Raw genomic sequence first — 26,756 nt, 5'->3', positions numbered from 1 at the left:
CATTGATGCAGTGGATTTAATGGAAAAAGTGAAAGAAGCTTTATCTGAGTCCTTTAAATATCATCTGACTGGCTAGGGAGCAGCTTTGCAGAAAAGTAATAGAATATGAATAAGCAGCAAGGCCTTTCAGAAATGAAATTACATTTTTGGTTGCATTAGCAAGAGTGCAGTTAGCATGTCTAAGCACTTTTGAGGCAGATTATATTTGGCATACTGCCTCTGTTATCCATACAACAATTGAGATATCAACAAATTTTAGAGTCCAGCAGAGGGTCACTAAGATGATCAGAGGACTAGAGCAGAAATGTAAGAAGAGAGGCTGAGGGAATGGATGTTGTTGCAGAAGACTAAGGCTAAAGGATGGCTAGTTGCATGACTGACTACGTAAACAGTGTTGGAGTCTTAGAGGGGCACAGTTTAAGGCAGTGGGAACAAGCATCAGATATAATGAAAAAATGCTTCTTGAGGGTGCTTTAGCACTGCTCAGATTCCTCCAGAGAGCTTGTCAAATTTCTGTCCTTGAAGATATTCAGAAATCACATGGACAAAGCTCTGAGCAACATGATCTAGGTTTGGATTTAGCCCTGTTTTGAACAGCAGTTTGGATTGAGAGACCTGCAGAAGTTTCCTTCCATCAAAATTTTTCTACAAGTATATTTTTATAATCTTACTTTGCTGTTTTGAGACACTTAGAAAAAGTGTGGGTTTTTGCTTTTAATTTGTAAAAACAGGTCATCAACTACTCAAAACCCACAAGTCTTTCATTTTTTGTGTCACACAACAGCAACAGCAGCTGCACTCATCTGCAAGCTTCAGAAACAAGAGGATTGTGTGATACTGAGAGATAAAAACCCACTAGCTTTCATATTGTGTCACTATTTCTGTTCAACTGTAATATAGCATACAGAGAGCTGCACCCTGTACCCCATCCTGAGAGGTGGGGTAGCGTTGTGGTAAGAGAGGCTGATGTGTTATCAAAATTTTTTTTGTGAATAAATGTCAAACCACATCCTGTTTTGCTAAAATTCAACTGCTGTTCCCTTAAAAAGATATTTTCAAGCACATTTTGGCAGGTCATCAGCTCTTTTTCTGAGGCACCATTTTCTATTGAGGCTTTCAGAGATATTTACCCTTCCAGCTGAGGAACCTGGCTATGCAAGACGGAAGCTCCCTTCAGGGTGTCCACTCTATGCTTAATATTTCCTCTGCCTTCTTATTGCATTCCCAGATCTTCTGCTTCCAAAGCACTACACACACTCCTCTGTTTTGGCCTTAATTATTCCTACCTCTTTTATGATATATCTGTACATAAAAGTTGTTCTCCATTTATTCCTGAATGAGCTACTTGTGAATTTCCAATTGTTCAATTTTTACCACAAGGTAAGAGCTGAATGAAATGCAAAGTGGATGAAAGATCTCCAGAAACCCTTTCCAGGATTAGTAATATCTTGGTTTTACAGCTCATGCTGCATAGAAACGGTGCCTACAAAAACAGCATTTAAGAACGACACTCTGGTTCCTCTTCACCCTCCCCCACAAATTAATTCTCTTCCCTTTTTCTAAGTTACATATTTTCTTTCTTTCCTCCTTTGCTTTTCTTAGTCTTTTTATTCTTTCTTATTTTCTTATTCTTCCTAATTTTTCTTTTTACTCTTTTCTTTAAAAAGACCACACATTTTGATAATTGTTCATTATTTTTGCAATATCTCCCTGGAGTTCTTTCCCTCTTGTTATCTAAAATCCTCCCCTTAATTCTCGCTACCTTGTTCTCTTGAAAATGATGAAACACAACATAATTTTAGAGAAGTGCATTTATATAAATAGCAACATTCAAGACATAATCTTTTTCCAGTGATTTTCTGTACCCTTAGAATGGATTAGGACAAATGTGTACAGAGTAGAACTCTGTTACTCTCCTTGGACATAAGCATCACCTTCATCATAAGCATCCTGTACAAAATGTTCTTGAAAATAAACACGAAGTACAGCAACTTCTGAGTTGAGACATTTCTCTGATAGTTTTCTGAGAAGTAAGGGAGAAGGCATAAATAAACATTTCCTTGGAAAACTTTACTAGACAAGGAATTTTTTTTTCATTCTGATAGTTAGGAGGACTTGTTCAGTGCTCTTTTGTGAAAGTTATAACCTGTCTGCCCTTATATGAAATGTCATGTTAGGTAGTAATTGCATTAAACTTTTCAAAAAAGTATTTTGGTCCGGAAAAATGAGTAATTAGGGGCATCAAATGAAAATAGATTTGGAGTCTTTTCATGGGAATGTCATTTCTACTAATTCTGTGGGATATTTAAAGAGATAATATACTGTAGACAACAACTGATCTTTATGATACAGGTGAGTCTGCTGCTCTGATATTTTTATGCTGCAATATTGAGTTCTAGCAGCCATTCTTATGGAAAATTTCCTGAGAATAGACAGAATTCACATCTATGCATGTGTATTGAACCAGAACATGAATGCATGCGTTCACACATACAATCCTGCACCTGTGCAGAGGCAAAAATATCTGTGTCTTCCAGGAAAAGCAGAATCAGAACATATTGAGGCACATACAGACAAGACACATCTCTCTTTGCAAATACAGGTATATTTGTAGATAAACAAACTCATTGTCAAGAGAGGAAAACGTTAATGGTTTAACTTACCTTTGAAGATACTGCAATAAAAAACCAGAAGGAACAGAAATAGGATTAGGTTATTAAATATTCTTCATTGTTTTTTAATGATGATTGGGATTACAGCATGAAAACAACCCCTAATTTCTCTGTCATTAGTAAAGCACTTAATTCTCTGGTGCTGCAGGTTGACATCAATATCCTCACACTTTTTAGGAATCATGATTTAAATTCTAAGATCCAATATCTTTCATTTGGACCCACTCTTTCCCTCCAAATTCTACGTATTTTACCAATTCCTTATTAATACTTCTACATATAATAATAGAATAATAGGGACCTTTAGAGATCATCTAGTCCAACACCTGGTAAAGGAGGACCACTTAGATCAGATCAAACAGGAACGTGTCCAGGCGGGTTTTGAAAACCTCCAGAGAAGGAGATTCCTCAGTCTCCCTGAGCAGCCTGTGCCAGGGCTCCCTCACCCTTAGTAAAAATGTTTTTCCTTGTGTTGGAGTGGAACATATGTGTTCCAGCTCATGTCCATTACCCTTGTCCTATCACTTGAGACAACAGGAAAAAGTCTCGCCCCATCCTCTTCACATGTACCTTTTAATTACTTGGAAGTCATTGACGTCCTCCCTTAGTCTTCTCCAGGATGAACAGCCCCAGGTCCCACAGCCTTTCCTCATAAGAAAAATGCTCTACAGCCCTGATGATCTTGATGACCCTGCGCTGGACTCTCTCCAGAAGTTCTCTATCCCTCTTGAGCTGGGGAGCCCAGAACTGGACACAGTACTCCTGATGAGGCCTCACCAGGGCAGAGTAGAGACAGGGGAGAACCTCCCTTGACCTGCTGGCCACATTCTTCTTGATGTATCCCAGAATGCCATTGGCCTTCTTGGCCATGAAAGCACATTGCTGGCTCATGTTTAGTTTATTGTCAACCAGCATGCCGAGGTCTTTCTCCGCAGAGCTGCTCTCCAGTAGGCCAACCCCCAGCCTGTACTGGTGCATCGGGTTGTTCCTCTCCAGGACTCTCACCCTTTTTGAACCTCATGAGGTTCCTCTCTGCCCAACTCTTAGACAGTCAAAATCTCCCTCATCCTTTTACTTTTTCTCAGATACACATTCAATTTGTATATGACAGTGGCAGATAGATTGTAGGAAAAGGAGGCACTCATAATGATTAGTTCATTCTGAGGGCATTTTAATTCTGGGGAAAAGACTTGATCAGTGACATAGTTCATTTCTGGTAGAACAGAGCCAGTAGAGTCAGTGAACATTGAGTAGAGCCTTTGGAAGTTCTGCATTGTAGGGTTATATATTTTTCCAGAATACAGTTATTTGACTTGAAGTTCCCTCATCTTTGGTCTTGTCTCATCCTTCTCACTCCCTTCAGTTTGTCCCATTAAGCTTGCTCACTTGCTTGCTTTCTCCACAGTTTTATTAATTTGACAACACCAAATGGTCCTAGTCACAGGGCAAATTTAATAATAATTCAGTTGGTTAATTTGTTATCTCCATCACAATCCCTACTGTCTCCCCATTTCTTGACCTGTCTTTCCTGAAACACCATCTTTAGCCCTCTTGGTGAAGCTCTGCTGAGTTAAACCCTTTCACTGCACTATTTTGTTGAGTTTTTTAACCTGAAACAGTGAACCACATTCCTTTTTCAAAATACAGTATTATTGCTGATCTTCATATAAAAACTGAGGAGCTTGTTCTTTCTTCCACCTCCTTATTGGCACATCTATTTCCTAATCTACCATACCCAGAAAAACTCCTTCTGAGAGATTCCTCACCCCTGAAAGAGCTGTACTAGCTTCTGTTGATGCAGCATGATACTTAACTTAGGTAATGTCTATAGTATTGAAATACCAGGACCATAGGGAAGATCCAAGTCATCATTCCCTCGTAGTCCTTCACTCTCTTTATTTTCCTTTCTTTCAAGCTTAACAAAAAATATTTTCATTTAATCTGTTTTGATGTTAAGCATCCTCTTCCCCATGGATTTAGGCATGCAGATTTAACATGGTCACTTGCTGTCATATATGCTACCATTTCACAGTCCAGCAGATGAAGTGTAATCATAAAGCTGGACATTCATGCCCATCTCTTATTTAATTCTGCAGAATTCTGAATCACTTGATTGGAGATCTCTAACCCATGCCTCCTCCTTCTTATGATTCATACAATGATCAGATGCTTAACCAGCAAAATCTATTTTCTCCTCTCCTGTAATTAATGCTCTGTCTGCTTCATTTAATGAGAAACCTTTTCAGGGTACAATTTTATCACAGCCACCAGAAAGAATTCCTGCTATACATATTTTCTGGGAGATGTTGCTTCAAATATGCAAATTCTGGCTCCAACAGGAAGGATGGTATCTCTGGCATGTGCTAACAAAAGCTTTTATCAAGGAAGGTGAAAGAGAATTGACAGATACACTCAGTTTTGCAGTCATTAAGCTCTCAAGTCCTCCAGTTACCTCACACACCCACACTCATAGTGGAATCCACACTTGTACACTATGGATCTCCCAGAAACTAGCCTTAGACATGCAGTCTGCTTGCTAGCTTGCCCGGGAGCTCACTCTCCCCGTGCAAGTCTCTGAAGCCCCTCCCTCTGTTGCCCTGTTGGTTCACAGTGTAATTACTGAGTGAGCACTTTTATTGTCATAACAGATACACTATTCCTTTAAGCATTGTCAGAGAATATTCTTTAATGTGAGTTCTTTATGATACTACACATCATTGGTAGATACATTTAAGGATATTGTTTCCACAAAAGACTAAATTAAAAACATAACAACCCATACTTCTTGAATGGAAAGGAAGCTAAAACTTTATTATTAATTCAAGGAGCTGGCTTCTCAGCCATGGAGCATTAAGAAAGTGTTAACTTTAAAAGTATGTTACTGTACAATACAATACAATATGATATGAAAGTATAGGGAAAACCCAGCAGCAACTACAACAAAGTGGAATGAATGGGAGGGGGACAGAATCACCAAGAAATCATATTCAGAAGTTTTAGATAGAAGCATAGATTCTTAGCTATGGAAAACAAGAAAGTATAATTGATTGTGCTCCTGCTGACGTCATGAAGAGGACTCTTCATTCATTCTCTGTACAACTTCCCACCAGCCTAATTGAAAACAAACCATAATTAACAAAAAAAAATAAAACCAAAAAGAACCCAAAAAAACAAATCACAAGAAAAAAGGAACAAATACTATAGGAAATAATAGGTCATACTTACCAAAATACTTTCCCAACTGTTGTGTCTCCTGAGAGAGTTAACTTTAGTGACCATATTGTATCTCCATGCTTTCTCTCCTTTTTGTACCAAGGCAGTGTCCTGAACTTGTACCCTTTACTTATATACTGAACTAATAACTTTATAAACAACTTTGTGTGTTAGATGACCATGCTGGTGGCCTTCTGTAATGGAGTGACTGCACTCCATTACAGAAGCTATCATCTGCCTGGACTTCTGTAAGGCCTTTGATACAGTCCCCCATGATATTCTTGCTGCTGAATTGGAGAGATATAGGTTTGACGGATGGACAGTTAGGTGGATAAGGAAGGACCTGTCTTTACAGAAACACCATCTTTAGTTGCAGTTATAGTCAGTGACTCGAGGTCCAAGTGGAAGCCAGGAATGAGTGGTGTCCTCTAGAATCTGTATTTGGACTAATACTATTTAATGCCTTCATCAATGTATCACTGATACTGGATTGAAAGCATTGACATCAAGTTTGTGGATGACACCTAGCTCAGTGGTGCAGCTAATATGCTTGAATAATGCCATCCAGAAAGATCTGAGCAGACTTGAGGAGTGGGCCTGACATGAACATCATGAAGTTCAACAAGGCCAAATGCAAGGTCATGGACCTAGATCAGGGCAATCACTAGTATCAGTATAGACTAGTGGAATGAATGGCTTGAGAGCAGTCCTGGAGAGGAGGACTGGGAAATAGTAGTGGATGAAAAATTGTACATCAGCCAGCCATATGCGGTTACAGCTCAGACAGCCGATTACATCCAAAAAAAACATGGACTGGAGGTAAAGTGTGATATAGCTGATATTTCCCTTCTTTACTTCCTGGAGAAATTGTCCTTAGTTCTAATCTTTTTGCATGTGTTTAAAGAGTATTTTGAGAAGGAATTCCTCTACTAGTGCTGATTTTATTTGAATTTTAGGAAAAAACAATAACAGAAAATCTCTTACTTGTGATTTTTCAAACTAGCCTGCACAAAGCCAGGCAGAACATATGGAGAACCCTACAGCTGAGAGTAGATTTAGTCTGTGTTCACTGATCCTTGTACTAATGAGTACACGCTAGCCTACCTTGGCTGTCCACATCACACTGCTCAACAAAATTGCATACAGCAAGGCTTTGCCACAGAGAATGAGATATGTAAGCTTCACAGAATTTCCATACCACAAGTAGGACTCTGCAAATCAGAAATAATTTGTATGTTGAGTTATCACCATTATGAAATAAAGAAAAATAAAAAGAGGAAATTACCTGATATAAAAAGGTTCCACAATTTGTTCAGTTATTTCAAAAGCGAATCTTAAAGAAGAGCTAAAAACCTAAAATACTGCTACATACAGCATGCACATACAACCCTCTCAAAGGGGTTTGGGGTTTTTTTGTTTTATTCTAACATACAAATCAGATCAAGAAGTTAAAGTTAATCTTAAAGCAGAAATCTCATGCATCTTGTACTTAGTGTCAGTAAAACTGGAATTAAAACACATACATATATTTGCCTCTGAGTAGACACACATACCTTCTGTAAGCGCACAACCTGAAAGACAAAAATTAACTGAAAGTCACGCTTCAGTGCAAACAGAATGAAAATTTTAGAAATTTCAGTTTGAAATACAGTGTCCAATTCATTTTACTATCCTATTTCTTTTGCTGTACTGTATATTTTACTATACTCAGAGATTTCTCAGTGAAAATCTGAAGAAACCTTGAAAAACTATAGATGTGTAGTAGTAACATATTTACAGAGGCTCAGGAATATGAAGAGACATATACAAATACCTACAAATTTACATACATGTGCCATAATTACACTCTGTATAGAAGTTATGTATACCTATATATAATCCCTACCCTTTTGATTTGTGGTTTCACTTTTGTACAGTGTAGTGATACACAGTTTTTACTCACCAGCATCACCATAGATTAATTTGTACATAGATTCCTGTGTTCCATTCTTAAAAAAACTGGCTACACACTCAAAACGATTCAAAGGGTTGAACCATTCCTGGGCTGAGATCCTCAATCTGCTGGTCAGTGAGTAGGTACTCCCATTCCATGTGGAAAACTCATCAGTCCCCACCCCTTCTGACATCTCAGCACCATTCAGCTTCCAGGCCAGTTTCAAGTGGTCAGGGTAGAAGCCAGAGGCTAGGCATACAAGTGTGGCCTTACTCTTCTGTTGGATCTCTTGTTTTGATGGAGAAAAGATGGCCACAGATGGAGGTATGATTTCATCATTCTTCCCTGAAATGGAAAACAATATGGCCCAGAGCTTCCATTACTATCTTCAGTCAAAAACCCCTTAAAATAATACTGTATTTGTGCTGTGGAATACCTGATATATCTGTCCTTTCAATAACTGTCTTTTAAGTGATTAATATCTATTAGATAGGTAGCCACTAGGAAATTAAAAGCATTTATCTTCATTTGTTATACAGAGACATAAAAGGTTTGCCTATAGAAATGCATGAGTGTTTGAATTTCTAGTAGTTCCTCTGTCTTAATAGGAAAACTGAAAAGACACTGAGCAAACAGGTGAGAAAAGTATGCAATAGTGCTACAAGGCTTGTATTTGTAATATTGTGCAAATAGATAAAGAGTCCATGTTACGAGACACAAACATCTTTAACTGACCGTGTTGCATTCCTGGAGATGTAATAAGACATGATAGTTATTGCAGAATTATACTGTGATGTGATACGCTACTTGAACCCCACAGTCCAAGAGGTAGCTTGAAAGGAAGGAGCTAATCCTTCTCTCTGTCTGAAATAAACACTTTAGATAGGTAATCTTAATCTGCGTGTGACAAGTTTTGCTTTAGGTTTTAACTTGCCATCCTTATTTAAGACTATGAAGTATGTCTTTATATTGTTTATCATTTAATTATCCTAAGTATAAGAAAACTTCATCCTAAACTACACATCTTCCCAAAATGATGCATGATTCTATACCCTTATAAAACAAAAGTTGTCCCCTGTCCTAAAGTGTTTAATACCTACATATAAGACTAAAGACAATAGATGTGTACAGTCAAAAGGTTGTATAAGGCATGGAGATGCTACTCAGAAGCTTGGCAGTGACCCTAAAAGCCACCTTTTTCTATATACTTTTTTAGAGTACATTTTTCATTCATCTAGTATGATAAACCCACCAGGTCTGCAGAGTGCACATGGAAACAAATGCAGGGTGAACTATGGAGTCAAAGTGAAAATTTTTACTGTTTTTTGGTGTGAAGGCACTATAAATTGTAAATATTCTTCTGATCACTCCCACCTTTCTAGAGTGTAGAAAATTAGCAGAAACTTACATGTTGCATAGAGTTGGGCCCCTAAGTCAAAGTGTTTCTTTTCAACTACTAGCCATAATTATGACTGTGAGTACATATTCTACAAAGATCCCTGGGGTGCTTCTCTGTGAGCCTGTACAGACTTCAGAAGAGGTAATGAAGTAGTAACAGAGATAACTCCTTAGAAGGTTCAGCACTGCTCTGCTTTTCTTCCAGTGCATAGTAGGAGAGTCTGACCACTTTTACTACTCACTTCCAGTAGCTGGCTTTACGATTTGTTTTCCTATCCTAAAAGTATCTCTGACATAAGTTCATTGTCTCACAGTCTAAATGGCTAATGAGCGAAGACGTGGAAACCGATAGGGAAGACATAAAAGAAAAATTAAAGAGATTTAACAGACTAAAAGAAAAAAAGACAGAGGAAGGCAGGTGAAAAAGGCAGAGGGAACAACTGGAAATTTGCCAAGCATGTATGAACATGCTTGAAATGGAGAAAGGAGACCGGTACAAGCAAGAGCAGAGATAATGAGAAAAAACGTGTGATCAACAGCCCATTCTGTTCTGATCATCCATAGTCTTCATGGTAGACACTGTCACAATGTTTAATCACTTCCATGCATAAACTCATGCATTCCTTGTAACACATTCTTCATCCACCAACAAGAAAAAGTGCCACAGTCTTTTCATTCCTATCATGGCAAGGTCAGTTTCACAATTTTTTGTTATCTGTCACTATCATATATATACTGTGTATATACTACTTACCATTGATTCAAAGGAAATTTTCAAGTGTCCTCCACATTAAACACTTAGGTTAATCACACTGACTTACCTATAACTCTATAAGCACAGTGCCAACTCCAATGGTAAGCAGTACAGGTTAAAAGTACAGCTGTACAAAATCAGATTATAATCTTCAGTGTCATTATGCACTTCTTGACATCCACTTGATTCCTTAACATTGTACTGTTTGAAGTAGCAGGCATCAGTGTGTATTCTAGAGCTTGCTATCAGATGTGGTAGTAGCAGATGGAAACGGTTATTTTGCCTGGTGATTTCAAAATCCCTTGGTGTAGGTGATATTAAATCTCTTCTTGGGAGGGGATAAGGCAAAGAAGGCAAATGGGGGAAAAATAAGAGAATAGAGGACAAAAGTGTACTGAGAGAAAAAGAATATAGTCCTTTTTGAGAATTAGAACTCTTGGAAAGGACCGTTAGAGGAAGCCAGGGTCTCAAAGCAACTTCACAGTCAAATAACAGCAAGAATCAACAAGATTCCAGACTCTACCTCTGAAATACTGCTTTTAATTATTACATAGATGAACTGCAAAAACTTGCAGACTGGAGAAGGATCTTTCATTTCCAATCTATAGCACAACTTATTTTAATAAGCAATGCATTAATCCTGTCCTCATGGCTGTATGAAAAATGTATTCTGCTGTTAATTACAATCTTTTTATCCCCTAAACCAATATCACACATATGATGAAAATCTGACTTATCTTACCTAATACAGTGAGCTTTGTCCCACTGCCAAAGTACAGTCTTTCATTATTCACACTGTTTTGCAGCTGCAGGAAAACCTCTTCTCTACTCTCAGTCCTCAGAGTCAAAACTATGGACTAACCTTCCCCTCATGCAGTACCAGCAAAAGAAGAAACACAAAATACATTAATATATGGTCTCCCAAAAAAAAAAAAAAAAAAAAAAATGTCTGTAAGGGAACATCATCGTGTCTGTGTGATGAATCTCAGAAATACCTCCTCCAGGGCCTTTCTTTTTCAGTTCAGGCTCAGGTGATTCTGTTGTGGCAGCTTTCACCGCTTCTTTATAGTACATTTATCTGTTTATCTAGGTGTACTATTAGAAAATATTTCTCATATGTAGAAAGAGTAATTTTCTTTGCTTATTTTCAAGTAAGCAGCCTAATTTCCTTAATTTCCTCATTTCCTTTCAGCATCATGAATATTCTTTTCTTGTAAAATAAAAGGAAGGTTTTTTCCTTACAAAATAACTTGTAACAGGATTCTGGGCCACCATCTGTATTGTAGGAGTTGATAAACATCCTTTCTCATTCCCTGGGAGGAAGTCTCTCCTTTTCTTATCTTTGTTGTCTTAGCTATGAAATTAAAGTTAGCAGCATAATTGACTATGATTAATGAGGAATCAGTGAATCGATTTTTATCATCTCTGACACATCAGATTCATACTGGTTTTCAAAAAAATGTGCTGATCATTTTTTCCTATGGAGATTGAATTTTATCACTTGTAGTCATCTTCTCTACAGTGGAATGGTATGATACAAAAGCCTGAGGCATCAATTCTTCTGACTCCAGGAGCAGTACAATGAGATGGAGAGATAGATCACCATCATTTACCATGTTTGAAGCAGCCTTGTTTTCTCCTGGATTTGGAGAGAGTCCAAATTTAGAAGTATGGCCCAGAGATAAACTTTCTGTGAGAGTTACTTTTATTTCAGATAAACCACATACTGTGCTTCTGTGCTTTCAGTGGCCTTTTAACATCTATCCTGAAATAGTAAAACCGCTGTCCTAATTTTATCACCATCCTGATGAGCCTGTGTTGTGGAAAAAGCTGTGTTGTTGAGAGTTGTTTTCTATAACAAGGAATTAAAGAGCTGCTGTTTATCGGGAAGCTATTAGTATTGCTTACTGTGAAGTTGCGTATTTATCTCTGGCTTCCATTTTGTCAATTAAAATGCTACTTCACATATTTGTTTTTCCCAGTTATCTGAGCTAACACATGCTTTAGATTACCCTAAAAAGAACCAAAATAATTTAAGTTTCTAGAGTCTTGATTTTGTTTTCTAGATCTGTCCAAAGGGTAATTGTAACTCAGTTCTCTTCAGAGAACCTTTCATTGACCTGTCCTTGAGCACCTGTAGCCCCAGGAGAATAGTTATGCTTTTGGGAACAGTCATTGTTGCAGATTTCAATTTATTAAGACAATATACTTATGATATGCACATATTTTTAATCTGTTCCTCATTCTACTCTATGGATAACTTTTCATTCACTGAAAATGCATTCATTCAGTTCTCCAAAGTGAAATGTGCGTCCCTACCACCAAAATAGAGTGGATTACTAGTACATTAGGAAAACATCTGTTTAATAATGACAGGGAGAATAAGGCTGAAATGTTCTCTGAAGAGAAGACCTGAGATCAAAAGTGATTTAAAAGACAAAATAAAAAAATTTCTTACCCATTACTGTAAGTTTTGTGCCATCACCGAAAGTCACTTTATTGTTGGTCACAGTGACAAAGTGTTGCATCATAAACTTTAAAAGGGATCCACTGCAGCTTACTTCAGCAAGCAGAAGTTTAAGAAATGTCTGCTGTATCTAGAATCCCAAAGATCTCCCAATCTCTGTATGAATGGCTTTAGAAGAAAACCAGCTTAAAATCCTGTTGTATAATCTGTAGCATTTATAAAAGCATTTTCAAGAGTTTTTCAATCATGTTATTGTCTACACTTCACCTCAAGCTTTTTCACAACCTTTAATCTCCATATTATCTCATTGATATTACATGCTATTCTCATTTTGCAGATGTAGAAACCATACAGATGTATCCAAAGTGTCAGAAGCTGTCATCTAGAAATATAATTCCTCTACAGCTAGAGCTTTCTTACTGCCTTCTTACTTCCTTACTGCTCTAAGCATTGTGAAGCCTTCCTTTCTATAACTTGTGGAGTTAATAATCAAATAATAATTACTTTGTCATTGTCATACCCATGTGCCCTTTCATATAGGTAGTTTGCCTCTGTGACACTGGACTAAACCAAATCCATTTGTTTTCCCCTCAATGGCAGGCCAGCCATCTTGAATAATCTTCCAGGATCCCATTCAGTTTTCTGATAACTTAAAAGTAATATACACAAGTAGAGTTCAGAAGAGTTGGCTGGTCTGAAACAAACCCTTGATATCCATCAGGAAGAACTGTAGTGAATGTGGAGAAGAATTAGAGAAAACCTTTGTGCTCTGTCAATCAGTGGACACTGAAGGATTATTTAAAAGAAAACCCCAAGATATTTTATATAGTGCCTCTTAGACATACATGCTACATGTCAGAATTCTTTTTCTAACACTTCTGTCATGTTAGTAAAGAACCATTTTGTGGTCTATCACAAACATTTTCACATCAGGAAAAAATACAAATTCTCCGCTTCACATAGTTTGACTGCTTTGCTGAAAATTATTTTGGTGTCTCAGAATATCCTGGCTTATTTTCCAGAGAGGGTGGTTTTGGTACTCAGACAATCAAAGTAAGTCCTAGCACACTAGGTCTGTCAAGAAAAGCAAGACAGAATGTGACCACTGTGCTGCAGAATTCTCTGTAGCTGTCTTAACACACCCTCACAAGGTCTACGAACATACAGGTTTTTGTAAAGGCCTTGTGAAGAATGTATCATTGTGGATCCCCTGTCCCCACAACGATACAACCTCATACAAAAACAATTCCACCCATAGGTCCACCCTCCAATTTTTGTCACCCAGTAACAAGGAAAGATTGGTATGGGAACCACAGGCCATATCTTTCCTCTACCATTGTTGTTTCTGTATCAGAGTCCAATTACCTCTTAGTGTATCCATTATCCCTGAATTTATAATATCAACATTTTTTCCTATAAACAAAGTGGGTTTTTTCCCTTTGTTTGATGGCTTTAAGTATACTTACTTTTCACTTGGTAACTTCATGATTGGCGTTCATGATGCTTTCCTTCCCACTCTCTTTTCCTTCTGCTCCAGGATGATAAACAGATTTCATGCCCACAGTAAGTGGTTTGTATTGAAAGAGTTTGGCTTGCTACAGACCGGTGTCTCTGTTTGTAGTCTGACTTAATTGTGAATATCTTCTTTGGTCTGTGCTGCACTTGTCATAGCTGCTCTGAAAGGGAGGGAAGTAGGATGCTGAGCTTGTGAGTTTGTATTCCTCTGACTGCCTTGTTACAGTAAACAGAAATCAAAATTTCTCCCAGATATCTGTGACCCTGAATATGAAAAGGCTTCATTTAGGATTAAGAGTATTTTACAGACTGATGGGGGTGGGGACTGGTGGTGACAGGTAACAAGATACTTGTAACAGGATACAAGATCTCCTTCCCTAAGGAGATATTTCTTTTCCTACATAAGTTTGTCCAGGTATGATGGAATTCACAACAGTGAAAGATCTGTGTCAGTGAGACTGTGTGTACCAGTACATATTGAGACAATACAAGGAAAGACAGGCATATGAACAAACCAGTTTAGGTCTGAGGCATATGCAGCCCGTCCTGGCCCAGTCAACTCATATAAAAGGTCAAGACATAGTCAGTGATGTGAACAAATATCAGCAGTAAACATGTTTTTAATGGTTTCACTTCTGTCTGTCTTGATGTAAAAACCAGGCTGTATGTATAGGACACAGTCCTTCAAAACAAGGTAATTTTACTAAGAAAATCACAGAAAAACCCATAATTTCTGATATACCCTCTTCATCTGGAAACAGCTGTTAGTGTCCCAGGGAAGAGACTGAGAAACATAGACAAAAGGGAAATATTTAGCACCAAGACATATGACAAGACATACGACATAAGGCAAGATATTGAACAGGTGATCTCAGCTATCCCATTAGTATCCACTCTCTACAATAGCAAAACTGTGTGCTTAAGTCACTAATTATGGGAATGACTGCAGACATTTGTCTTTTTTTAAAAAAAATATATTTAGGATTTTATTTGTATGGCTCTGCCTAAATAATGATACTAATAGTGGGATATCATCAGCGGTACACACAGTAGAGTCAAGGCTCGTTTATTTGAGGCTGTGGGTCCAATTGAGGTAATCCAGGGGTTTCTGGAGCACGGGGAGTGGAGGAAAAGCGACGAGAGCCGCTAGGACCAGGCAGCTCTTGCGAGGGGGACGGTCTTGCAGGAGGCGGGGCCGCAGCAACCGCAGGGGGTTTAATTGTCCCCCAGGGAGCACGAGTGACTAGGAGCGCAGCGAACAGGGCCAGCAAACAAGGAATGACACGGCACCTAGGTCTGGTGCGGCAGTTTGCACAGGCAGGGCGAGCAGGCAGGGAACAACATTGCCCACTTAGAGAAACAGAAGTCAGAGAAGTGCCCCAGCTTGAACCTAGAGAAATGGCAAGCACTCACCTGAGGACTAAAGCCAAGGCTCAGGTGGACAAAACCCAGCTGAAGGTCAATGCATCCACCCAGACAGAGCCAGTTAGTAGAGAAGCTTCAGTCCAGGTGGAGTGCAGGGAGTGTTTAGGCTGGCTAGGGACCTATGCTTCTGAGGCAACAATGTGTTCAGGAGCTGTAGGGCCTGGTGAAAGAGCTGCAGGAAACTGTGAGTAGGCTCTGTAGTATTAGAAGGGCAGAGGTGGAGAAAGATGGAGGCTTCCGCAATCAGGTACAAGCCTCCAGTGAATCTAACAACCCTGGTTACAAAAAAACAGAAGGACAAAGGCTCATTTTCAAAGCCCTCCTTCCATAGTGCCCACTACAAATAAGTATGAGGCACTGGTGACACAGGACTTCGATGAGCAAGTTCCAAAAGGGGAAAACTCACCAAACAACCCATCAGCTGCTCCACCTGCAATAGGTAATGGACACTGTAGGAAGAGGCGACGCGTGCTTGTTGTGGGCGACTTGCTGCTAAGGGGCACTGAGAGACCCATCTGTGGAGCAGGCAGGGAGTCAAGAGAGGTGTGCTGCCTGCCTGGAGCAAAGATCAGGGATGTGGCGGAGAGAGTGCCACGGCTCGTCAGGGATACAGGCTACTACCCCTTACTTGTGTTCCATGTAGGTATGAATGATGTCATGAGGCATGACATCTCCAGGATCCAGATGGATTTTAAAACCTTGGGGGAGCAGGTAAAAGGTAGAGGGGCTCAGGTTATTTTCTCCTCTATCCTGTTCACTAGAGATAAAGGGCTAGTCTGCAATGGAAAAATCAGCCTAGTGAGCTCCTGGCTGTGAGACTGATGCTGGCGGGAAGGCTTTGGGTTCTTTGACAATGGATCCTTCCTTGGACACTACAGGGACACTACAGTGGACACTACACTATAGGATGGGATGGGATTCATCTCTCCTGTAAGGTCACTGGAATATTTGGGAGTAGACTAGCAAACTTAATAAAGAGGTCTTTAAGGTACTTGGGAGGTGGGGGGAGAAGCAAAATAGAACAAGCTGTCCCCTCTAGCTGGGAAACAGAGCAGGACAGAGAATGCAATGATAAGTGTCCTTCATCTGCACACTGGGCTGAGATACGGAAGGCTGACCACCCTGAGGAAGAGCCAAATGGGGGAGGAACCTCCTGCACCCATCCAGGGAAACCTGTGTGTTTGAGTAAGCCCCTGCGCTGCCTCTACACCAATGCACGCAGCCTGGGGAATAAGCAGGAGGAACTGGAGATGTGGGTGCGGATGCGGGGCTACGACCTCATTGCAGTCACAGAGATGTGGTGGGACAGCTGCCATGACTGGAGCACAGACATGGAGGGTTATGTATTGTTCAGGAAAGACAGACTGACAAGGCGTGGAGGTAGAGTTGCTCTCTATGTGAGGGAGCAATTAATGTGTACTGAACTGTGTCTGGGTGGGGATGAGGAGCGGGTAGAGTGCTTATAGGTAAAAATTAATGGGCAGGGCAAGGCAGGTGATATTGTTGTAGGAGTTTGCTACAGGCCACCTGATCAGGAGGAGGAAGTGGATGAGGCCTTCTACAAACAGATGAGAGCTGCCTCACGATCACAATCTCTGGTCCTCATGGGGGACTTCAACCATCCTGATGTTTGCTAGGAAAGCCACACAGCCAAGCACATGCAGTCCAGGAGGTTCCTATAAATTGTTGACGACAACTCCCTGTCACAGGTGATCGAGGAAACAATGAGGATGGGTGTGCTGCTGGACCTGATACTGACGAATAAGGAGGACCTGGTTGGGGATGTGAAGGTTGGAGGCAACCTCGGCTGCAGCAACCATGAGATGGTAGAGTTCAAGATCCTGTGTGGAAGAGGCAGGACGCAAAGCAGGATCCTGATCCCGGATTTCAGGCAGACCGACTTTGGCCTCTTCAAAGATCTACTTGTACGGATCTCATGGGATATGATTCTAGAAGACAGAAGTGCCCATGAGAGCTGGTCAATCTTCAAGCACCACTTAGGAAGAGTGTAAGAACATTGCTAGGGCATGCAGGGGTACAACTAGGAAGGCTAGAGCCCTTCTAGAATTAATTTTAGCCAGGGATGTTAAGGACAGTAATAAGGCATTTTTCAAGTACAACAGCAGCAGAAGGATGGCGAGGGGCAATGTGGGCCCGCTGCTAAACACTGAGGGTGCCCTGGTGTCTGAGGATGCAGAGAAGGCCGAAGTACTGAATGCCTTCTTTGCTTCAGTCTTTAGAGCCAAGGCCGACCCTTGGGAAGCCTTGATGATAGTTTGGCTAGGACAGCAGAGGACTTGCCTTGGGTGGAAGAGAAAGAAGTTAAAGACTTGTTGGCTTTAAAGACTTGAGAGCTGGCTGAATGACAGAGCCCAGAGGGTGATCAATGGCATAGAATCGAGTTGGAGGCCTGCAGCCAGTGGAGTTCCACAGGGATCAGTCCTGGGTCCAGTCTTGTTCATGATCTTCATCAACGACCTGGATGTGGGGACAGAGTGTATCCTCAGCAAGTTCACTGATGACACCAAACTGGGAGGACTGGCTGATTCCCCAGAAGGCTGTGCTGCCATTCAGTGGGATCTCAACTAGCTTGAGAGTTGGGCAGAGAGGAACCTCATGAGGTTCAACAAGGACAAATGCAGAGTCCTGCATCTTGGAAGGAACAACCCCATGCACCAGTACAGGGTGGGGATTGACCTGCTGGAGAGTAGCTCTGCAGAGGGAGACCTGGGAGTCCTGATTGATAATAAGCTAAACATGAGCCAGCAATGTGCCCTCATGGCCAAGAAGGTCAATGGCATCCTGAGATGCATCAAGAAGAAGAATGTGGCCAGTAGATGAAGGGAGGTTCTTCTCCCCCTCTCCTCTGCCCTGGTGAGGCCTCATCTGGAGTCCTGTGTCCAGTTCTGGGCTCCTCAGCTCAAGAGGGACAGAGAACTTCTGGAGAGTCCAGCGCAGGGCCACCAACATGATCAGGGGACTAGAACATCTTTCATTTGAGGAAAAGCTGTTGGAACTGGGACTGTTTAGTCTGGAGAAGAGGAGACTGAGAGGAGATCTTATTAACATTTATAAATATCTAAAGGGTGGGTGTCAGGAGGTTGGGGCATCCCTTTTTTCGATGGTATCTAGCAACAGGACAAGGGGTAATTGGATGGAGCTGGAACACAAAATGTTCCACTTAAACATAAGAAAAAACTATTTTACTGTGAGAGTGAGGGAGCTGTGAAATGGGCTGCCCAGAGGGAATGTGGAGTCTTCTTCCTTAGAGGTCTTCAAGACCCACCTGGACATGTTTCTAAGCGACCTGATCTAGGTGAACCTGCTTCTACAGGGGAGTTGGACTAGATGATCTCTAAAGGTCCCTCCCAACCCCTACCATTCTATGATTCTATGATTCTGTGATTCTATGATTATTTGCCTGCCTTGGTCTTGGTCTGCCTCTGATCTCAGCACTGTTTATTCAGAGTCTAAAACCTTTGTGCTAAAAATTAAGATTAAATTTAAGAGTAAATTTAAGATTTTTCCTCTCCTTCTCCAACCTACAGCTATGTTAGTGTCCTTACTGTCACTATTCCATATGGTGTCTGTCTTCGAAAAACAAGCAAATAATTTTTGTAATTCTGAAACAATGTTTCTATGTGGTGCTGACAGGGCATATTCATAAGGCAATTTTCAACTTGTGCCAGCAGGGACCAGTCTCATCCCACTTGATTCATCTGTAACCTGTCAGAAGGAAGGGCCTTGTAAGCCATGAATTCAAATGAGGGAAAAGAAGAGAAGAGAAACAGGTTCTTGATTTTTATTTCCGTGTCTTTCATAGGAAGCTTCATGGGCCAAGCTATATGAAACTTCAGACAAGAAGGAAAGGTGAAAATATGCAAGCAGGAGACATTTAAGGGACACATTTTCTGACAATCATGTCATTTTAGTGAGGGAGATTTCAACTCCCAGACACCTACACAGCTAGTCACTTACAGTCCAGGAGGTTCCTTCAGTACATCGATAATCACTTCTTGCTGCAAATGGTGGATGTGTCAGCTAGGAGAGGAGCACTACTGGATCCCGTACTCATGAACAAGCAGGGTCTGGTTGAGGTGGTGAAGGTCGAGTAAGTCTTCACTGCAGCGACCACGAGATGGTGGAGTTCAGGATCTTGTGTGGTAGGAACAGAATACCAAGCAGGATTGTAACCCTGGACTTTAAAAGGGTCAACTTAGGCCTTTTCAAGCAATTACTAGGGGACATCTCATGGGATAGAGTATTACAGGATAGAGGGGCCCAAAATAGCTGGTCTCTGTTAAGAGATCACTTTTTTCCAGGCTCAGGATCAGAGCATCCCAGTGGGTAGGAAATCAAGCAAGGGAGCCGGGAGACACGCATGGTTAAACAGTGAACTGTTGGGCAGACTCAAGTGGAAGAAGAGAGTCTAAGGATAATGGAAGGAAGGGATGGCCACTTGGGATGAATATAAGACTGTAGAGAGGCAACTAGGAAAGCTAAAGTCTCATTTGAGTTGACCAAGGGAGGTCAAGGACAACAAAAAGGGCTTCTTCAAATACATTGCTGATAAAACTAATATTCTAACATGCTAGAGGCAATGTAGACCCACTGTTGAATGAGGCAGGTGACCCGGTGACAGAGGATACAGAGAAGGTAGAGTTACCGTATGCCTTCTCTGCTTCTGTCTATACTGCTGGAGACTGTCCTTAGGAGCCTCACACTCCAGAGAAAGTCAGGTTAAAGGAGAAGTTTTGTTTGATTAATGAGGACTGGTTTAAGGATCAGTTGGGCAGTCTGGATGTGCATAAATACAAGGGCCCTGATGAGATGAGCCCATGGGTGCTGAGGTAGCTGGCGGATGTCATTGCTAAACCACTCTCCATCATCTTCAGTATGTTGTGGAGAACAGGAGAGGTGCCTGAGGACTGGAGGAGAGCAAATGTCAGTCTAGTCTTCAAAAAAGGGGAAGAAGGAGGACCCAGGTCACTACAGACTGGTCAGAGCCTGACCACCATCTCTGGAAAGGTGTTGGAATGACTTATCCTGGATGCTGTCTCCAGGCATTTAAAAGACAAGAGGGTCATTGGGAGCAGTCAACATGGCTTTACCAAAGGGAAGTCATGTTTGACCAACCTGATAGCCTTTTATGAAGATGGAACCAGGTGGAGAGATGGTGGTAGTGTGGTGGATGTGGTTTATCTTGATTTCAGCAAAGCATTTGACACCATCTCCCACAGAATCCTCACATTAAAACTGAGAAGGCGTGGGCTGGATGATCAGGTAGTGAGGTGGATTGTTAACTGGTTGAAGGGAAGAAGGCAGAGAGTGGTCATCAGTGGGGCAGGGTCTAGTTGGAGGCCTCTATCTAGTGCAGTCCCTCAGGGGTCGGTGCTGGGACCGGTACTGTTCAATATATTCATTAATGATCTTGATGCGGGAACAGAGGGCACTGTCAGCAACTTTGCTGTTGATACTAAACGAGGGGGAGCAGCTGACACACCAGAAGGCTGTGCTGCGATTCAATGAGACTTGGACAGACTGGAGAGTTGAGTGGGGAGAAATCTAATGAAATTCAATAATGGCAAGTGTAGAGTCTTGCATATGGGAAAGAATAACCCCATGTACCAGTACAGGCTGGGTAATGAACTGTTAGAGAGTAGTGTAGGGGAAAAGGACCTTGGTGTCTTGGTAGACAGCAGGATGACCATGAGCCAGCAGTGTGCCCTCATAGCCAAGAAGGCCAACAGCATCCTGGGGTGTATTAGAAGGGGTATGAGATTAGAGATCTCTTAGTGAATTAGAGATTCTCCTCCCCCTCTACTCTGCCCTCATGAGACCACATCTGGAATACTGTGTCCAGTTCTGGACCCTTCAGTTCAAGGAGGACAGGAAGCTGCTGAAGAGAGTTCAGTGCAGGGCCACCAAGATGATGAAGTGAGTGGAACATCTCCCTTATGATGAAAGGCTGAGGGAGCTGGTGCTCTTCACCTTGGAGAAGAGGGTGACCTCATTAATGTTTACTAACATGTAAAGGGCAGGTGTCAGGAGGATGGCGCCAATGATAGTCAATGATAAGACAAGGGTCAATGGGTATAAACTGGAACACAAAAGGTTCCAAAGAAATATGAGGAAGAATTTTTTCACTGTGAGGGTTACGGAGCACTGGAACAGGCTGCCCAGATGGATTGTTGAATCTCCTTCTCTGGAGACATTCAAGACCCACCTGGATGAGTTCCTGTGTGACCTACTCTAGATAGTCCTGCTCTGGCGGAGGGGTTGGACTAGATGATCTTTTGAGGTCTTTTCCAATCCTTAAAATTCTGTGATTCTCTAAATTTCACAGGAAAGTGGTGATCATATCATGTCATTCCTGAATTCCTCTTTAGAGTTTACAGATGAAGCAGCTACAAAGAAGCTGGCAGAACTACAGAGACCACCTGAGCTTTATAGGTTTGGTTTAGGGACACTAGGAAGTTCTTTTCATAAACATTCAGTGCTTTTGACTATGAACCCCTAAAATTATGCAACAGTCTCTTTCCAAGGCACATCTGTGGACCAAAAGAATAAGATGATGAAAGGATGTGTAAAATCACATCCTGTGGTGAGTTGAACTTATCTGGCTGCCAGGTGCCCACCAAGCCCCCCTATCACTTCCTTCATTAGAAGGACATGGAGGGGGAAAAATAAGATGAAAAAAGAGCTCATGGGTCAAGATAAAGACAGTTCAACATAGAAGAAGCTGCATGCAGAAGCAAAGGAAACCAAAAAGATTTATTCTCTACTTCCCATCAGCAGGCAACATTCATCTGCTTCCTGGAATTTCAGACCTCAGTTCACATAGCAATTGCTATGGAAGGCAAACACTGTATAAACAAATGTCCTCTCTCCTCTTTTCTCTCAGCTTTTTATTGTTGAGCAAGAAATCATATGGTATGGATTATCCATTTGGTCAGATCAGATCAGCTGTTCTGGCCATGTTCCCTCTCAACTTCTTGCCCACCTCACCCTACCAGCCTTAGGAGCAGGAGTAGGAGGGCAGGTTTAGAGAGACAGTCTTGATGCTATGGGAGCACTGTTCAACAGTAGCAAAACATTGGTGTGTTGTCAGCACCTTTCTCCTTACAAATAAAAAATACAAGGGCTGCTATAGAGAAAGTTAACTCCATCCCAGCCAAATCCAATACATATGCAGGCAGTGATGCTACACCATCCTATATATGTATATTTCCTTTATTTCTTTCTCTTTGTTTCCCTTCTCTTCCAGCCTTTGTCTACTCAAGCAATTGATTCGCACACAAGTTGTTCTACTAAAGAACAATACTACTCTCTAATGTCTTCTTTTGCTCTCAACACAATACCTGTATTGGTAACCATACAATCTGGTTACAAGTGTTGGAGGTGCTATCACAAGAGCACGATGGGCCTGTGTGTCTGCCTGAGTGTGTACATGACACAAGGATGCACAAAGAGGCACCAAATTAATGGAAGAGCAAGAGAGATGAGGAATACATGTTTCTGTCTGTGCTCCTTATCTGAATCTCCTCCCTAGTCATTCTCATACTTACAGACTTTCAACGCTGCAAGCTGCAATGTTTAAACTGCTTTTACCAGTGCTGCTATTGTGTTGGCTAAGTATGGGAAAGGCTACTGACCTTGTGTTGCATCACAACAAAGTTCTGTGAATGTTCTTCTCTTCCTTGAAAGGGAGATCTCAAGGAGAGAAAAGGCTGACTTTGGCTCTGCACTGGGACTTCCTCTTGGGAGACTTCAACATGGAGCAATTTCTGAGATGGGTATTCACCATGGGATATGCTGGTGCACATTTACCTTCTCCATGCTAAAGAAGAACTGATATTCTCCTTTATGTAGTATTCTGCAAAAGAGCAGCAGGATGAGGCTAGACAGAAATGGAGAAAAATACAGTCATCTTTCTCTATATGAGGTGCAACCTTGTTCACCAACCCAAGGCTGTGGGAAACGACTGCAGGCAGGAAGTGAGGCTCACTGTTTACAGAGGCCTGACAGAGCACCTGTGCTGTGCTGCCTACAAGAGATTCAGGAATGACCCCCGATTCTTCAAAAGAAAAGGGAGAAAAGAACAAAGAAGATGGGATAAAATGTGCAGGGAAGAAACCTCACACCACACCCAGCATGCCAGCTGAGTTTGATGCGTTCATGGAAAGGGTCTCAGTTTCCCATGACGTTCCCTGGAATGTGCAGTTGGCAAGAGGCAGGACAGTGCATAGGGAGCCTTGCAGAGTACGTATTTGAGGAGTTAATGATCTTGAACAGGCCATGCCTGCTCTGTTGGGCAGTGAGCTTAGGGCTCCATGTGTTAGCATGGGAATCTGTAGTGTGTGAACCTGCCCCATGGACTGCCCCATGACACCCTGTGCTGCACACTGCTGTGTGTTATGACAGAGGTAACACTCTAATTTTTCAGAAAACTTTCAATTAGTTGTACAGCTGCTATCCAACCTACCCTGTAATTTATATATTTGGGAAAGGTAAACTATATGTGGATCAGGGGATGGAAGGCAGCAATCCTGATTCAGAGACCTGGAGGAATTTAGTGATCCACATAACAGTTAACCTGAGTTAATGTAGGCCTGTGCCGTGCCATGCTGCATGTGCAATGCAGCCTTTAGGCCCGTGCTTTGCTGCGTGGCCCTTGGCCACAAGATAATTTCAGACAGGTTATTGTAACAGAGCAGCATATGGGCAGCTCCCACTTGGTACCCACTATTGCCCCATCAGTCTGGCCTTGCCTTTATCTAAATTTCTCATGCTAACATCCTTTCTTTTTGATGGTGAGAGTGATGAGCAGGGTTGGCTGTAGTTACATGAAAGGAAGTCTCTGGAGTGCAGATTGAAGACAGAAAGCAGGTAGGGAAAGAGGCAGAGAGGAGAAGAGAAGGAGGGTTGACAGAAGTGAATATAATGTAAATGAGAGTGAAAGAGGAAAGCAAGGAGGAGATGGGTGGCAAGAAGAGTCTGAGATGTGGAGGAAGGGAAGGCTAGGAAACAGAGGAGGTAATGAGTGGCAAGGAATCATTTTAGCTTGTGCAGCACCAATGAGGAGGAAAGCAGGTCCCTTTGGTGCAGGGGGAGGTTTATGCTCAGCTCCCTCAGCAGCCTAGCCACTGTGTTTCATTCTCAGCACAGTAATACATGCCGGAGTCATTGAGAAAGGCATGGTCTATCAAGAGGGTCATCCCGTCTCCTAGTATCTCACTGCTCTTGAAACGGCTTTGAAGATCCTCTTCAACATTTGCTTTAGCACCTTGAAATACAGAAGCCACTAGGATCAGCCTGGAGTCCTTCCCCAAAGGCAACCTGTACCAGTACATGGCTGTGCTGGAGGATTTCTTCTTGGAACAGCTCAGATTCACGGGTTGGTCTTGTCGTATCACTACATCTGGTGACTGTTCCAGAGCCAACACTGGAAGGGAAAAGAAGGAATGTTGAGGAGGGGAAAAATGGAAAAACATGAACTGTGGGTTGGTAGAGAAGAGGATGAGAAGGAACAGGACAGGCTAGGGAGCAGCAGAAGGGATGGAACAGCTCTTCAGATCATCGGGTGAGTTTACAGTCTCTCTCTGATAGGCAAGAAACATTCCTGGGCAGTTTGTGTCCAAATAAAGGAACCATTTGGGGGCTGTGCAGAGAAGAAAAAATATACAGCCAGATTCAGGGATTCCTTCCCACGTCATTCATTGCTCATCCTCAGCACAGAAAGCTTTGAGGAGTGGAATTCTGCTAGCAACTGAGTATACAGCTGGGACAGCAACAGTGAAATCAATGTAGGTGCTCAGAGGTGAGTTCACTTACCCATAGGGGCCAGCATGGCGACAAAGAAACAGGAGGGAACCATAGGGAAAAAGCCGTTGTCCTTTCCTGCCTTTTGTAGCTTCCCAGAGATAGGTGAAGAGGAAGAACCAAGTGAGGATATGACATATTGGGGTTGGTCAGGAGATGAAACGTGAGAAAGGATTGGTTGTCTGGGAACATTTGGGGATGGTGTACACAATCACAGGAAACTATAACCCTGCAGAGATGAAGGGTGGGGGAGAAGTAGGTTGCATAACTGTGCTGAGGTTATGTGGGAGTTTGAATGTGTGCAAGGCAGATGAATCCCTAAAGTTCACTGTCTTCTGAAGTCCTTGGGAGCTGGAGGAATGAGATGAAAAGGATACATAGGTTCTTTGCATTTTCCCTCTGTCTCCTAGCCATGACTGTTTTTTGTTTGGGTTTTTTTTCCTGATTATATGGGGGCTCTTTTTCTCTACGCAGAACTAGGAGCGCAGCAATTAATGTCAGTCAGGACCAGGAAAGACATCAGAGCAGCCTGAGCATTCTGCCTGCCAAGGGCTCTCATGGGCATTGCAATGAAGCTCTTCCCCCATGCCTTTCTCTGAAAAGCAAAACAGTGCTTGCAGCTTCCAGCTGTTTACCTGCAACACTACTGTAGTTAGTTTCTCTTACTCTCTGCAGCAGAATTGGGAATGTCAGAAAGGAAAGAGTGCGATGGGATCTCAGTTGCCACACTATATCCATGCTTATAACCTCTTGTCATGGGACATGGAGGGGAAGGAAACAAAGCAGGCCATGACCCCTTTTCTGAGCTTTCACCAGCCCTCTTTTCTCCACAGAGGGACTGCAGGGACAGGAGATGCTCATTGTGCTGAGCCTTTGTCTACTCCAGCTAGCCTGGTTACAAGTGTTGGAGTATTCGAAGTGCTCCAGGCTGGTGCATGTTGATAGGAAGTGTATGAAGGGTCAGTATGTTTGTCTGTGTGTGTGCACACACACGTACGTGTCTGTATGTGCAGAGCTCCCTCCAGCCCTGTCAGCAGAGGTGGTGAGAGGGATAGGAGAGGAAGGCAAATGCCTATGAAGAGCCCAGGGCCAGTCAATGTGCTGGCATGGGAAGGAAGAAAGAATTGAGTGTGCCTCAGAGGTGGAGGCAAGAGGGAGATGAGGTGTGTAGGACTGTGGACAGGGTGGCCTCTCCCTCCAGCAGACAGTAGCCCAAGTTCCTCCAGAGGTGGTTTCTTCCCAGCATCTGGGGCCTAGCTGGAAAGCCTTGAGTATCTCAGCTTGGTGCTGCCTTAGGGGCAAGGTCTTCTTGCAGCTGTACTTTACACACTGTCTGGCAAATTTCGGGAGTGCTTATGGAATGAGACCATCTGTGTCAGTGTCCTCACTGCCCTGTGAATCAGCCTGTCCAATGTGGTTTCCTTTTCTGGCAGGACTGAGCTTACCTTCCAGAAGGATGGGGGTATGCCACTAGAATGTAGCCGCTGAGACTGTGAGGGTCCTGAAAGCAGTTATGCAGTGCAATTTTGTTCACTCATGCCCTACCAGTAGCGGATT

The 26,756-nt window shown here is 42.1% G+C and overlaps 1 gene segment (V, D, J or C); it reads right to left on the bottom strand.

Moving 5' to 3' along the window:
• Positions 1-5,422: 5,422 nt before the first annotated feature.
• LOC104552634 (T cell receptor beta constant 2-like) lies at positions 5,423-25,284 on the bottom strand. The segment is given in 8 exon segments: positions 5,423-5,783; positions 6,990-7,096; positions 7,439-7,456; positions 7,828-8,163; positions 12,429-12,464; positions 14,695-14,703; positions 24,514-24,822; positions 25,212-25,284. Coding segments are annotated over 8 exon segments (885 nt in total).
• Positions 25,285-26,756: the final 1,472 nt, after the last annotated feature.

Source organism: Colius striatus, chromosome 1 (genome assembly GCF_028858725.1).
Source record: "Colius striatus isolate bColStr4 chromosome 1, bColStr4.1.hap1, whole genome shotgun sequence".
In the NCBI taxonomy this organism is placed as follows: Eukaryota; Metazoa; Chordata; class Aves; order Coliiformes; family Coliidae; genus Colius; species Colius striatus.
This window is presented reverse-complemented; position numbering and strand designations above follow the sequence as displayed.